Source organism: Lepidochelys kempii, chromosome 3 (assembly GCF_965140265.1).
Source record: "Lepidochelys kempii isolate rLepKem1 chromosome 3, rLepKem1.hap2, whole genome shotgun sequence".
Lineage (NCBI taxonomy): Eukaryota > Metazoa > Chordata > Testudines > Cheloniidae > Lepidochelys > Lepidochelys kempii.
The window spans coordinates 68,723,266-68,738,938 of NC_133258.1; the positions used below are offsets into that span (position 1 = coordinate 68,723,266).

General features: G+C 41.7%; 1 protein-coding gene across 1 annotated transcript in view; it reads right to left on the minus strand.

Moving 5' to 3' along the window:
* The window catches only part of LOC140908831 (gamma-aminobutyric acid receptor subunit rho-2), a 60,585-nt gene that overhangs the window by 17,396 nt on the left and 27,516 nt on the right, over positions 1–15,673 (minus strand). The window contains exons 3-4 of the mRNA XM_073336714.1: positions 8,593–8,660; positions 5,206–5,429 (exon numbers count right to left, since the gene is read on the minus strand). Coding sequence (XP_073192815.1) covers positions 5,206–5,429; positions 8,593–8,660 — 292 coding nt within the window. The remainder of the gene's footprint in view (positions 1–5,205; positions 5,430–8,592; positions 8,661–15,673) is intronic.

Consider the following 15,673-nt stretch of genomic DNA (forward strand, 5'->3'; position numbering starts at 1 on the left):
TTATACAGGAGGTCAGACTAGATGATCACAATGGTACCTTCTCGCCTTGGAATCTATGAATCTGTAAATTTGGTGCTTCTTTTTGCTAACCAGGAGGATACACTGTATCTATATACATTTATTTAAGCTATGATATCGCTTAATTTACATTTATTCAGTTTCTTAACCTTTACCATTTTTGTGTTAGAAAATGGTTAACAATGCAGTTCTTGTATATTAGATGACGATTCATTTTTATGTGTGATTTGTGTCAAGTTCTTTGAATAGAAATTCAAATTAAATTTAAAATGCCCGAAAATAGCATTTTAAATGTTTTTTTATTTGTTAAATAAAACTACCTTAACTATCATGGATCCATAAGAAAAATACAGTAAGTTTACTAAAAACGTGTTTTGCATTTAAAACCAACTGATTTATTAAAGAAAGGAAGTAGTTAGTGAATTGGACTGATTGTTTCTGGTCACCAAGTCAGGTGAGATTTTAGAACTAGTAGATCTCATTCTCTCCCATCTAGTTTTTATTAATCGATTTGAAGAGGCAAAACAAGGTTTCCGGGTTTTTTCAATTCCCACTGGTTTTTTAACTTTTAATTAACTAGTCAGCGAACTGAACTAGTTGAATAAACTGAAATTAAAAAAAACATTCTCCCTGCAACTGCAGAAAAGGCTACTTGCTGTCAAAAGCTGGATTAGCACTTCAACAAATTCTGGTTTCAGGTGCTTCACCTGACTTCCAACAGGTGAAGTGGGTTGACTTTATTTAAACGTTGCAAGCAAACATATACTCTTTAAATTATTAATTTGTATTTAATTTAAATGATTTCAACAGATTATTTTAACTTTCAGCCTTAACATAAGTAGTCCTAATTTTGAATTTAATTTTAAATAGGTGTATTTTTTAAAAAAAACCTGTTTTTAATTTACATTTAAAAAAAAATCTCATTTACATCAAAACCCAATTTAAATTTTAAAAATCCAATTTTTAATTTAAAAAAAAATCACTGATTTTTATCCACTCTGGTCTAAAGGAATTCTGAAAAGCCCTGCAGTCCTTGGGTTCTCCTACCTATCTGGGTCATATTTTCCAACACATACTTCTTATCTTATCCATCTGGAGGAACTGAAGTCCCTCGTCGTGGAAGTCAATGAATGGCTATGCAGGTGGTGTTGGAGAGAAGGCTTTGGATTCTTTGACCATGGGATGGTGTTCCAAGGAGGAGGAGTGCTAGGCAGAGATGGGCTCCACCTAACGAAGAGAGGGAAGAGCATCTTCGCAAGCAGGCTGGCTATCCTAGTGAGGAGGGCTTTAAACTAGGTTCACCGGGGGAAGGAGACCAAAGCCCTGAGGTAAGTGGGGAAGTGGGATTCCGGGAGGAAGCACGAGCAGCAGCGCACAAGACGGCAGGGGTCCTGCCTCATACTGAGAAAGCGGGATGATCAGCGAGTTATCTCAAGTGCCTATACACAAATGTAAGAAGCCTGGGAAACAAGCAGGGAGAACTGGAAGTCCTGGCACAGTCAAGGAATTATGATGTGATTGGAATAACAGGGACTTGGTGGGATAACTCACATGACTGGAGTACTGTCATGGATGGATATAAACTGTTCAGGAAGGACAGGCAGGGCAGAAAAGGTGGAGGAGTGGCATTGTATGTAAGGGAGCAGTATGACTGCTCAGAGCTCAAGTATGAAACTGCAGAAAAACCTGAGTATCTCTGGATTAAGTTTAGAAGTGTGAGCAACAAGGGTGACGTCGTGGTGGGAGTCAGCTATAGACCACCAGACCAGAGGGATGAGGTGGAGGAGGCTTTCTTCTGGCAACTCATGGAAGTTACTAGATCACAGGCCCTGGTTCTCATGGGAGACTTCAATCACCCTGCTATCTGCTGGGAGAGCAATACAGCGGTGCACAGACAATCCAGGAAGTTTTTGGAAAGGGTAGGGGACAATTTCCTGGTGCAAGTGCTGGAGGAACCAACTAGGGGCAAAGCTCTTCTTGAATTAGTAGGGGAAGCTAAAGTGGATGGGAACCTGGGAGGCAGTGACCATGAGATGGTCGAGTTCAGGATCCTGACACAGGGAAGAAAGGAGAGCAGCAGAATACGTACCCTGGACTTCAGAAAAGCAGACTTTGACTCCCTCAGGGAACTGATGGGCAGGATCCCCTGGGAGAATAACATGAGGGGGAAAGGAGTCCAGGAGAGCTGGCTGTTTTTTAAAGAATCCTTATTGAGGTTCCAGGGACAAACCATCCTGATGTGTAGAAAGAATAGTAAATATGGCAGGCGATCAGCTTGGCTTAACAGTGAAATCCTTGCTGATCTTGAACACAAAAAAGAAGCTTACAAGAAGTGGAAGATTGGACAAATGACCAGGGAAGAGTATAAAAATATTGCTTGGGGATGCAGGAATGAAATCAGGAAGGCCAAATCACACCTGGAGTTGCAGCTAGCAAGAGATGTTAAGAGTAACAAGAAGGGTTTCTTCAGGTATGTTAGCAACAAGAAGAAAGTCAAGGAAAGTGTGGGCCCCTTACTGAATGAGGGAGACAACCTACTGATAGAGGATGTGGAAAAAGCTAATGTACTCAATGCTTTTTTTGGCCTCTGTCTTAACGAACAAGGTCAGCTCCCAGACTACTGCACTGGGCAGCACAGCATGGGGAGGAGGTGACCAGCCCTCTGTGGAGAAAGAAGTGGTTCGGGACTATTTAGAAAAGCTGGACGAGCACAACTCCATGGGGCCGGATGCACTGCATCCGAGAGTGCTAAAGGAGTTGGCGGATGTGATTGCAGAGCCATTGGCCATTATCTTTGAAAACTCTTGGCGATCCGGGGAAGTCCCGAACGACTGGAAAAAGGCTAATGTAGTGCCCATCTTTAAAAAAGGGAAGAAGGAGGATCCTGGGAACTACAGGTCAGTCAGCCTCACCTCAGTCCCTGGAAAAATCATGGAGCAGGTCTTCAAGGAATCAATTCTGAAGCACTTAGAGGAGAGGAAAGTGATCAGGAACAGTCAGCATGGATTCACCAAGGGCAAGTCATGCCTGACTAATCTAATTGCCTTCTATGATGAGAACTGGCTCTGTGGATGAGGGGAAAGCGGTGGACGTGTTGTTCCTTGACTTTAGCAAAGCTTTTGACACGGTCTTCCACAGTATCCTCGCCAGCAAGTTAAAGAAGTATGGGCTGGATGAATGGACTATAAGGTGGATAGACAGTTGGCTAGATTGTCGGGCTCAACGCGTAATGATCAATGGCTCCATGTCTAGTTGGCAGCCGGTATCAAGCGGAGTGCCCCAAGGGTCGGTCCTCAGGCCGCTTTTGTTCAATATCTTCATAAATGATCTGGAGGATGGTGTGGATTGCACCCTCAGCAAGTTTGCAGATGACACTAAACTAGGAGGAGTGGTAGATACAGTGGCAGGTAGGGATAGGATACAGAGGGCCCTAGACAAATTAGAGGATTGGGCCAAAAGAAATCTGATGAGGTTCAACAAGGACAAGTGCAGAGTCCTGCACTTAGGATGGAAGAATCCCATGCACCCCTACAGACTAGGGACCAAATGGCTAGGCAGCAGTTCTGCAGAAAAGGACCTAGGGGTTACAGTGAACAAGAAGCTGGATATGAGTCAACAGTATGCCCTTGTTGCCAGGAAGGCTAACAGCATTTTGGGCTGTATACGTAGGGGCACTGCCAGCAGATCGAGGGACGTGATCAGTCCCCTCTATTCGACATTGGTGAGGCCTCATCTGGAGTACTGAGTCCAGTTTTGAGCCCCACACTACAAGAAGGATGTGGAAAAATTGAAAAACGTCCAGCGGAGGGCAACAAAAATGATTAGGGGGCTGGAACACATGACTTATGAGGAGAGGCTGAGGGAACTGGGATTGTTTAGTCTGCAGAAGAGAAGAATGAGGGGGGATTTGATAGCTGCTTTCAACTACCTGAAAGGGGGTTCCAAAGAGGATGGATCTAGACTGTTCTCAGTGGTAGCTGATGACAGAACGAGGAGTAATGGTCTCAAGTTGCAGTGGGGGAGGTTTAGGTTGGATATTAAGAAAAACTATTTCACTAGGAGAGTGGTGAAACACTGGAATGCGTTACCTAGGGAGGTGGTGGAATCTTCTTCCTTAGATATTTTTAAGGTCAGGCTTGACAAAGCCCTGGCTGGGATGTTTTAGTTGGGGATTGGTCCTGCTTTGAGCAGGGGGTTGGACTAGATGACCTCCTGAGGTCCCTTCCAACCCTGATATTCTATGATTCTATGCACTACTGAGGTGTTCCCTCAGAATTCTTTCAGCCAGTAATCTGTCTGAGAAGCAGCTACTAAGGTACATCTTTTAGCAGCCACTTCAGCCTCAATTAACTTTGGTTAAACCTTGATAGTGATGTTCAACCTATCCCAGAAAATAAAGAGAATGTCTGTTTTTCTAGCAAATATGAAGCAAAAATGGACAGTTCTGGAGGTCACAATCTAGTGTACTGCAGAGCCTAATTTAAAGCACATATTGGCTGAAGAACAAACACTTCTGATGCACTAAGCTATTCTCTGACCATTGATGGTTAGGAGGCTACTTGCCTATGGTAAGAAAAAACCTTGGTTTTCAAGCCATTTAGCTTGCTAAATTAGGTGTTAGTTTGCGTATTATCTTTTATTTTCTTTATAACCCATTCTGACTTTATGCCCCATTATTTGCAGTCACTTAAAATCTATCTTTCTGTAGTTAATAAACTTGCTTATTGTTTTATCTAAACCATGTGTGTTTGGATTGAAGTGTCACGGAACCTCCACTTGAGATGATAAGGTTTCTGCTTATCATTTTCCATTGATGAAATGACTGACTTTTTATAGGAGCTTGCGTTGTCCAGTAGAGAGCTGGGCAGTACAAGATGCACATTTCTGGGGGGAGGGTCTGGGACTGGGAAGTCACTGGTGTCACCCTGTAATGTAATTCAGCTGGGAGTGACTCTGCATGCTAGAGACTATGTGAAAGCAGGACCAGGAGTGGTTGCTCTCACAGCAAAGCAGTATAAAAGGCACCCCAGGTTGGAGATATGAAGGGATGCAGCTGTCCAACAATCCAGATTATAGCCTGAGGAATGTCGCAAGGGCAATTCCTATCTTCAGCAAAACTGACTCAGAACAGAGTTGGGCAAACAATAAATGGCTGTTCACAGACAGTAAGCTAGATTGTGTGGTTACCTCATACTATATAGCACATGACCATCTGGGAACACTCGCAACATGATGTTGTCAGTGGTTGTGTCATGAATGAATGATCTTTTGGAGTGCACAAAGAAGACATCTGGAACCCAAATCTTCTTCACCAGCCTGCCATCAAACGTCATGCTCTTGTTAGTGATGCTAGGAAATGAGAGGCGTTCATCCTTCCAGTAGTGCCTTAAGTACAGTGTCATAGTAAAGTCCTGCACCAGAAGAAAAGAGAACCATGAAAGAATGTATCAAAATGATGCCTTCCAAACATTAGAAAGGAAATCATCTATTGCTATACTAATATGTCTCATACAGATTGAATCTCTTCTCTGCTAAGCATGGTTTTCTTCCTCAGGCTAATTCCACAGAACAGTTTCCCATAGACATGAAGCATTCTGGGAAAGTTCCACAGCCCAAACATTTTTTGTGTCCTACATTACAAACACCCTAAAAGAGTAACATGCAGATATCAATGCATTCCCGCCAAGTACTACAGGACAGTAATACAATGTTAATACAATTTGTAGCAGGTGTTCCTTAGAAGCTATTAGTCTATAGGACACATTGAAATTCAACCTTCAAAGGAAAATACATATCACTATATCGGTACAGGCTTTTTGAATTCTGACAGAATAATGTTAGTTAAAGGATAATCATATACCCAGTCTGCTTGAAAAAATAAAATCTTGTTCAAATTAGCTAAGGTATGAGTCTGAGCACTGAGCAACGTATCCTAGAGAAAGAATCATATTATTCCCAACAACAGTAGAGTGATGGGACTGTTATCCCTATTCTAGAAGTATATAAATAAAAATTCACTTTAAACCTGGAAAACACCTACAGCAGCATAAAGAAAAATATCTGTTTCTGCCATTGATCCCAACCTGTCAGCTGCATCTTCCTAAACTAAATAACCCCTTCATACTTAGAGATTAAAATGTAATTATTTTTATGTTCCCCATTAAGCAATTTGCTACAAAAGTAGTTTCAAAAGCCCTGCCTGCCTGGGCTCGAGGAAGAGCAGCTCACACACAGTTCCCGCCCCCAGTGGTGCAGCAGTAGTTAAAAAACCTTACTAAGAGCATGTTTGAAAGGACTCGTTTTTACACACACAATATTGAGATGGTGTGGTCACTGGCTGATGTCATCTCGGTCTCTTTTCCCACAAAGCAGTCAGATATTCACAGACGCAGTAGTAGCTAACAGTTGATGGATTAAAGGTATCTGATTTAACGGACCAAGATCTAATCTGGTTGAGCAACCCCTATGGTCCTTTGGCACTACTAGAGCCAGTCTAATCGATTGCAGCTTCTTACTTACTAGCTGGGAGACAAGGAGGTGCCATCTGCAACTGTCAGAAGCAAAATGATTAATTTAGGGCTGCAGATTTAAAGGTTGGACTACCAGGATAGCATGCTAAGAAAGGTTCTTATTAAAAGGCTAAACCCATGCTGGCCAGGGGCCCTATTCTCCTGCTACAGGATGCAAGGATACAATTTCAGTGGGAATAACTCATATCCTATGGTTGAAGAACAAAGCCCCAGGCAGTCAGAGAGATGTAACTCGAGGGAAAAGGGAGCAGAATTACAGCTTTCTGAGGGGCAAGGATCTAGGTCAGTGACCCCCAAACTTTTTATCTCGCACCCTCTTCCCCCCAGAGCTAGGGCTGGGAGTGGGGACCAGACTCTGGAAGGGGGAGACATGGATAGGGGTAAGGGGGACACAGCTAGGGCCAGGAGCGGAGCCTAGGCCAGGGGCTAAGGCTGGCAGCTGGGGCAGCAGCTGGGGTTGAGGCCAGGAGCAGAGCTGGGTGGTGCTCCCTCCCTGGCCTGGGCCCAGCCATACCCCCTGAATGTTCCTCTGTGCTGCCCCCAGGGGGGCACGCCCCACAGTTTGGGGACCTCTGATCTAGGTAAAGCCTGAGGTTTCCTGGGTAAAGACTAGCGTGTTATTTAATGAGCTACCTAGGGCTTAGTTTTGCTATATTATCTTGAAACATCAGAGATCTGGTTCCCTTGCACTGGTTGCTTTCTGTGGATTTTCCACCACATTGTCACTCACATCCCATAGAAAATCCCTGCTTTCAATATCAATGCTCACAAGCCAAGTTCTTATAATGAGGATCCAACTGTGGCTTGATAAAATCCAATCAATCTTTCAATTCTTATTGCTAGAGGAAATTATAAATTGTTTTGTATCAGATAGAATATAAAGCAAGCTGTCCTCAGCAGTATGTTTAACACTGTAACTACAACCTAAAGGGAAAAATTCTAGCTTTAGGTCTGATCCTCAGTTTTTCAAACGGGAAAACGGCTTGTTTTCTCATTTGATGATATGCTCCCTTGTATAGCAAAGTCAGAACGACGGTGGCACAAAAGGACTACAGGACAGTAATATTAACTGTTTGTATTAAAGACAAAAATACTGTGGAGTTTAGGTATTAAGCTAAAACCCTGTCCTTAGCCCTGCAGATTATGCCTAGATACCACACTCCATGATATGTAAGAGGAACAGTGAGGAAGGGGATGAAGGGAAAGTGGAAAAGAGAAGATTCCCTCTTTTTTTCTCCTCCTTTCCTCATTTCATTTCTTTTTCTCTCCAGTCTTTTTGCTCCATCTTTCTCCAGCACAAAGCAGGAGACTGAGAGGATAGCTCTCTCACATATACCTTTTACTGCCAGTAGCACTTATTTGTTGAGATTTGGATCCACATTTCTTTCCTTTCTAAAAAACACAATAACAATAAATTACAACTGAATTTAGTGCTGTTGCTAAACTCTGGAGTAGCAGCACTGATGACTGAAATCTGGTTATCCATCACAAATTCAGCACAGATAGAAGCAGAGTCCATTCTGAATTGGAGGGACTGCCTATACAGATGAGAAGGTAGGAAGCAGCTAGTTTTGGTTTATTATACTAATTCGTTCTTCTAATGTTCCCCTCAGATCCATACATTTGAGAATAGATTTTCAGTTTCCATAATAAATTAAAAATAAGTAAGGCTTTGATGATCCTCACAAGAGTTTTTATAGCTACCTGAACCCAAGTGACCTGAATTCTGCTATGGGGTACAATGAAATGACCACAGCAGGCAACTGTTCAGATTCCTGACTCCTGCATATCCACCAAGATCATGCTCATCTTCTTTTCAAGGTCTCTGTTCCCTTGGAATTTTAATCATCTTTATCTGAAGTCCTCACGATGACTCTTTGAACAGAGTCAATCTTTATTAAGATGTTAATTCTGATTATGGGCCTTTCAAAATTGCTAAAAGTTGTTTTTAACTGCATTTGCCTTCATCTGACAGCTAAACTGAAATCCATATAGGGACTTATCCTGACTAGGAATAATCAAGGCTTAAAATAGTGTTACATACCATATCAACCTCAGAAATACTATCCAAGCTTTCAACCTGTACATCTACTCCAACAGGAATGGCAGGACCTGTGGTAGAATGAGATTTAGACATTTAAATACCATCCCTTTATATCATCTGACTTTAGTTATCTTTATAAAATAGCGTTCAAAACATTTTGGGGCTGATGATGTAATTTCTTGTACCTGTGGTTCCTTGAAGAGACAGCCACAATAATAATCCCAATATCTTTTTTCCTCTTTCCATGTCTCCAGCACTGACACTACCTATGTATGGCTCATCCATAGCCGGGGTGAAGCATTTTGGAAAGGAGCCAGCCCATTATAAATCTTAGTTCTTTATGAAGAAATCCCAAGGAAGATACAGGAAAATAATAAGAAGAAACCACAATCCTTGCGATTTCACTTTGCTGATAACAAAAGGAATGGGGGGGAAAAACCCTCACAATGTGACAAGCTCCATTCATCTTGTGTGAATTTTTGAGAGCGCTGTCATTTTTTAATAGATTTTTCTTTCTCCTCTTCTTTCATTCCTTTGTCCGTTGTGGATAATCTCTCCTCTCCCTCCTTTTTCCAGTCTCTCCTAAACGGAATTTGAACTCAAAGAAGTTCAATCTGAATCAAACTTTCAAACATTCAGTATTCAGGTGTGCTTGAAGTTAGGCAAAAAGTCCTCACCTGTCCCTAATTTGAAGTTGCTATCATTATGCAGTTGCGTTAGTTGTGCTTTAAAGAATTTTATGTTGTGACAAAGCCATATCTTGTAAGCGGTTCCAGGCAAGGACCATGACACCTCCATGTTTGTATAGCACCTAGCTCAATGGGGGAAGGTTGGGGGGAGGGGAGAGTAGGGTCCTGATCCTGATCTATAAGTGCTACTTTTATATCAATATTAAATAAGAATATAACGACACCATCATGAAAACTAATTCCAGTAGCAAGCACTTTAAATAACATACATTTAACAAGACAGCTAGAAAACCTCTGTTCTGAGAATGCACTAGGGCTTTTAGCTTGCAAGATATCATCTACCCTACTGCCATTTCTGCTGTGGCACATGGACTCCCAACATCTGTTGGAGGCGGGGGGGGGGGTGTCACACGTTGGATAAAACCTTATATCCATTTATGTTGTAGAAAAGGGGAGTTCACACAGAGCAGCAGGTGCTTCGGTAGGATAAGTCAGCACAGTGTCAGTAGAGCATGAATCCAGGCTGATTACCTGCAATGATAGTGCCAGTTCTTTGACACCTCCCACTGAGGTACAATACAGTGCAAGGGCAAGGTGAAAGGAGCACTAGCCAGTGACATAGCTGACCTGTTCCATTTATATTGCTGCAGCCTTCTGCATTCACACAGGTTTTCAGTGGCCATGCTGTTCCGGAGAAGCATAGCAACAGTCTCAGAAATATTTGCCTGACTGAGTTACTGAATGTGCTAATAAGGATTCCACCTTGGGACAAAAACACGTGAGGTGGAATTTCAAGAATGTATTTTGGGCTTGATCGTGAAAGGTGTGGAGCAGTCTGACCACAACCAGCAACATACTTCAACATGTGCTTACCTCTAAGCATGAGAGCGGGCCCATTGAAGCAGAAGGTATTCTGCCCAGCCTACTGTGTTACGCGGTTGCAGGTGGAGCCGTGTAGTTATGGATCCATTAGCCACACTTGCCACTCACACCCCTTCCCCACAACTTGCCTTCATAGATTCATAGATACTAAGGTCAGAAGGGACCATTATGATTATCTCGTCCGACCTCCTGCACAAGGCAGGCCTTCCTCAAACACTTTTCGTGATGCCACAGAGGACCCCCTACAAATGAAAGCCGCATGGGGTGAGGAATGCACTGCACAAGCTCCCAACAGAATCCCAGCTTGAAGCTATACTGGTTTTCATAGAATCATAGGACTGGAAGGAACCTCGAGAGGTCTAGTCCAGTCCCCCGTATGTATGGCAGGACTAAGCATTATCTAGACCATCCCTGACAGGTGTTCGTCTAATCCGCTCTTAAAAATCTCCAATGGTGGAGATTGCACCACCTCCTTAGGCAATTTATTCCAGTGCTTAACCACCCTGACAGTTTTTCCTAATGTCCAACCTAAACCACCCTTGCTGCAATTTAAGCTCATTGCTTTTTGTCCTATCCTCAGAGGTTAACAAGAACAATTTTTCTCCCTCCTCCTTGTAACGACCTTTTATGTACTTGAAAATTGTTATCACGTCCCCCCTCAGTCTTCTTGTCTCCAGACTAAACAAACCCAGTTTTTTCAATCTTCCCTTATAGGTCATGTTTTCTAGACCTTTAATCATTTTTGTTGCTCTTCGCTGGACTTTCTCCAATTTCTCCACATCTTTCCTGAAATGTGGCACCCAGAACTGGACACAATACTCCAGTTGAGGCCTAATCAGCATTGAGTAGAGTGGAAGGATTACTTCTTGTGTCTTGCTTACAACACTCCTGCTAATACATTCCAGAATGATGTTTGCATTAGGTATTGTATTTCCCTAGTTCATTTATGAGAAGGTCATGTGAGACAGTATCAAAAGCCTTACTAAAGTCAAGATATACCACATTCCCCCATTCACAAGGCTTGATACCCTGTCCAAGAAAGCTATTAAGTTGGTTTGACACAATTTGTTCTTGACAAATCCAGGGTGACTGTTACTTATCACCACCTACTTTTGTTGCCTTATGGGCCCTGGTGATGGGGCAAGGGAGGATTTGGGCTTTATGAAAAGGGAGTCATTAAAGGTGGAAGGGCATGGCACAGATTTTATTTATACTTGAAGGTTTAAATGTGCGTACAAATGAATAGAAGCAATATAAGTACCTAATGTCATTGGAACTAAGCAACTACGCAAGCCCAGTTCAGTTAGGTGTGGTGGTGAGGAGCCAAGAAGCCCCGAAAGCCCCAGTTCCCAAACTCCCAGTCTCCCTAGCTCACCTGGCAGGCTGCCACAGAGCCAGGAAGCCTGGGAAGGGGGGAACTGGAAATTTTTTAAAATTCTGTTTTGGTTCTTCCAACATGATTTGTTTTTTAAATTTCCCTCTCCTGGGAAATGTTGTAGATCTGGTTTTTGACTCTGATTTGCAATGATTTTTTTTTTTTCCTGAATGACAACTTTTCCACAGGAGGGAAATTCCAGTTCCTGCACAGCTGCAGTGATAAAAGCTCTGCATGTGTGAGGGAGAACCCATTCTTGTATAAGAAACGGAGACAGTGACTGTGCAACTCAAGCATTTATTTTTGTATCAGAATCACTCCAGAATTCAAAATGCACTCAGACTGAGTATAACTTTAATACCTGACAAATCCCTGCCTAGCACAACGGGTGGTGAGTAGTTCATTTCCTTTGAAAACAAATGAGAAAAACTTCCCAGATTATAAATCTGCCTATATTAAACTTTAAAAGAAGACAGACATGAGAAGATTAGTGAATAGACTGTTCTCTAGGTCAGTGACTCTCAAGCTGTGATCTGTAGACACTTAGTGGTCCATGCAGAGCTGGCTGCGTTTTATTGAAGACAGATAAGAACACCGTTTTTTTCCCCTAATGTTACAAGTGAGAGATTGCTTTAGTGGCTACCAGGATGTTAAGGTGAATGGGAGGTGAGGCAGCCCACAAAATCTAAAGTGCAAGTGGAGTTGTCTACAAGAAAATTCCTCTGTTGAGATGGGGCCCTCACTATGAGTACACGTACACTGGGAAAACTTGTACATGTTTTTCTGCCCCATTCTAGGTTCACTGGTGGTAGTGATAGTGGAAGCTGTAGAACAGGTGAGTGGCAAGTAATGTTTCCATTGTTGCCACCATTGATGGAGCTGAAAAATGAATTTTCCTAATGTAGACAAGGCTTGAGAAAATGTTTAAGAACCCTTCCTCTAGGTCTACTTGTTTAATTAGTGTGAGCCTTGTTCATCCTTGAAAAAACAGGACTAGTTGGTGAGTAACAAATCAAATAAGTGCATGCCACATAAAATAATCCCTACATCTGCTGCTGATCCAACTGTAGCATTTGTCCACACACCAACCACTACATTTACTGTGGGCTGGGAAGGAATTCATGAGCAGGAGCAAACATGACACAATCACATCATTTTCTTTTCAGATCTTTTTTCACTGTTTTCCTTTTTTAAGCTCTACTTCTTTGTCATGTATTTTCCTTTGGTTTCCTTCACACTCTCTGAGGTGCTGCTTAAGGCTGTTAAATTTATAGTTTGCTCCATGTGATAGGAAAATGTGTCCACAAGAAATTAGTCAATCTCGTTAACCATCAACTCATTTCACATATTCTGTCATAGTGAAATGTTGTAAAGTTCTGGTTTTGGTAAACTGTAATGGGGACTTAATTTTATTTTAAGTGCAAGTACTTTATAAATCAGCAGGTTTTAGTATTTTAGTGTTTATTCAGCCTCTTCAATTGACTAGCTGTGGAGTCTAATAAGGTGAAATCAGTCAATTAATTTGTATCATACATGTGGCATTTTAATACATTGATTTCCCATTTGAAGTTGTTTATATCGGTTTAAACCTTGGACACATCCACACCTTATTCAACTCTGTGATTATTTAGACTATCAAGTGACCTAAAATTATTAGCCATGTTACTATTTAAAAATGTCAAATATTAAGACAAATATCTTTATGACATTGTAAAGGAATGTTCTACTCAGTTAATTCCAGATCTCTTTAATAAGGTAGACTTTCAAGTAGTTAACATCATGTTTCTGTTTATAACAAGGTCATTTTTGACTTGCAGTAAAATCAGTGGGGCAGAAACACAATTGTGGTAATAGCCATTATATAAAATTAATGTCCATTAAAAAGTCTTCTTTGCTGAAATATGTAGGGATGCTATACTGTGGGCCATGGTATGAATGAATAATAATAGTCTTTTTATTAATTCCCTTGATATCTTTGGCTAGACGGCATACATTCACTATAACAATATTCATTTAGTTGACCCTATGATATGTCTCTCCAGCCTGTTTGTTAGAAAAGATCACTGCTCTGAGTATGACAGTAAGGGAGGTTTTTTAAATTAATTCATTTTCTTATACACAGCTTTATGCTGAACCTTATGTGAGCAGAATAACGAAGTGCCATAGGGATTTAGATCTGACATAGAAGCAGGCATAATAATATTACATTAGATGACATAGCAGAAGGAGGAATTATATAATATTAAACTCTTGGTGTCTGACTTTCAGAAAGCCTTAATTCAGACAGCAGTGAACTGACTTTAATTAAATATCTCAAGGATCAAGTTATCTTATGATCATGCAAATATATTTGGTTGTTTATCCATCCATCCCTCTAGGTCTTTGTATATTCGGGGCTATATGGTGGCAAAACCGCTTCCTTTGTTGGGATCGTGCAGCAGCAGGATTCCCCGGAGGCATTGTAGACAACTCAGCCAGAAAGACTCCAGGGACACAGAGCAGACATGGTGACAACTGTCCCTATGTCCAACTCCCACCTGCTCAGCTTTGCTGGTTACTGTGGAAGGGGTCAGGACCATGTCCCCAAACCCTTTGAAATTTCTAGTGCCAACAGCAGCACTAGACTGTCCTTAGGGTAGAGGTGCAATCTGGCTTTTGCTGTGGAAAGCATTTATTATTTATTGTTACTAAATACGTATATTATGGTAGGACAGTGGCTTTTGGGCACTAACTGGGTGACCTGTTGTACCAGGCTCTGTACTAACAGAAAAGAGAGAACCCCTGTCATGAAGGGCTTACCAGTGTAATCTTGCATGAAAAGAAAAAGAAGCTGATGGTTCACAGTACTTCACGTTGGATCCCACCAGTGTGGTAGGAGCTTCACATAAAATTCATGTAAATGCCAAACAACATCCTCACAGTAGATTCCATACTCTGCATACAAAGGCTTAATTCAAGCTAAGATTATTTAAATCAAATCACATCCAAAGTCTGTTTATTGCTGCAGTTTGCATGCGTGCCTGAACATAAAATACCGACAAAAGAAAGAACAGCAGCTTGGAGGAAAGGGAACGTAAATTTACATTTACCCCTCTCTTGCTCTACACCTCTCTTGAAAATGAAATAATAGTGCTGTACTCTAATTGTGTATCATCTTTTTCACTTTTGTGCATCCAGGGCTCAGTTTTTCTCTGAGATAAATGGCGGTTATCCAAGTGCCAGGGCAACCCCTAACGGTTCAATTTGTTGTGTTTTTGATACATTACAAAACCCAAAATAAAGAAAGCCCCTCTCTGAGGGTTCAGTTTAAGATGGACACATTTGGGAGTCATGAGGAGGGGAGGACTTAGAGTGGTTTTATCATATTCTTACATTGATTACTCTCTTTTTGCTTCCTCTCACCCCCATAGTTAAGTAAGAGCAAGATCCTGAGGTAATGATAAAGGAGTGACTGGAATAGATAGAGAGGGAGAAGATGAAAAATAATTAAACCTGCAAGCCCAAATCCTGAGGTCCTTAACTCAAATTTTACTGAGGGAAAGTCTGAGTAAAATTGACTTCAGTTACTTCTACTGGCTTCAGTAGAAATGTTTACTCTGCTTTTCTCAGACAGATTCCTACCGAAGTTAATGGCAATTATTATTGTTTTTCTTCTTTTCCCTCTCTTCAGCACGTGTGCAGAACTGAGGTAATGAGACGATGAAGGAGATGGGAGCCTGCAGGAGCGCACAAGCATATGGAGTGAGTGAAACAAGGTGATGGAGAAGGGGAGTGAAGATACAGATAAGGGGAAGCTGGAGGTGGGGTAGCAAAGAGGTGAAGAATAGTACAGAAATGCAGATGGTGTGGTTAGTTTGACTTACTAGCAGAGAACTAGTGAAATTAATCAATTGGGTGTGAATTCCCATGTAGCCTGCACTCCAATTTATGAGAAACAGGAATTATTACTATTAGTTAATTGTATTACCATAGCCCCTAGAAGCCCTTATCATGGACCCAGACCCCATTGTGCTAAGCACTGTACGAACACAGAGCAAAGGATAGTCCCTGCCCCAAAAGAGCTTACAATCTCAGTATAATACAGGAGACAACAGGTGGATACAGACAGTCAGATGGGAGAGCACCAGGAAACAAT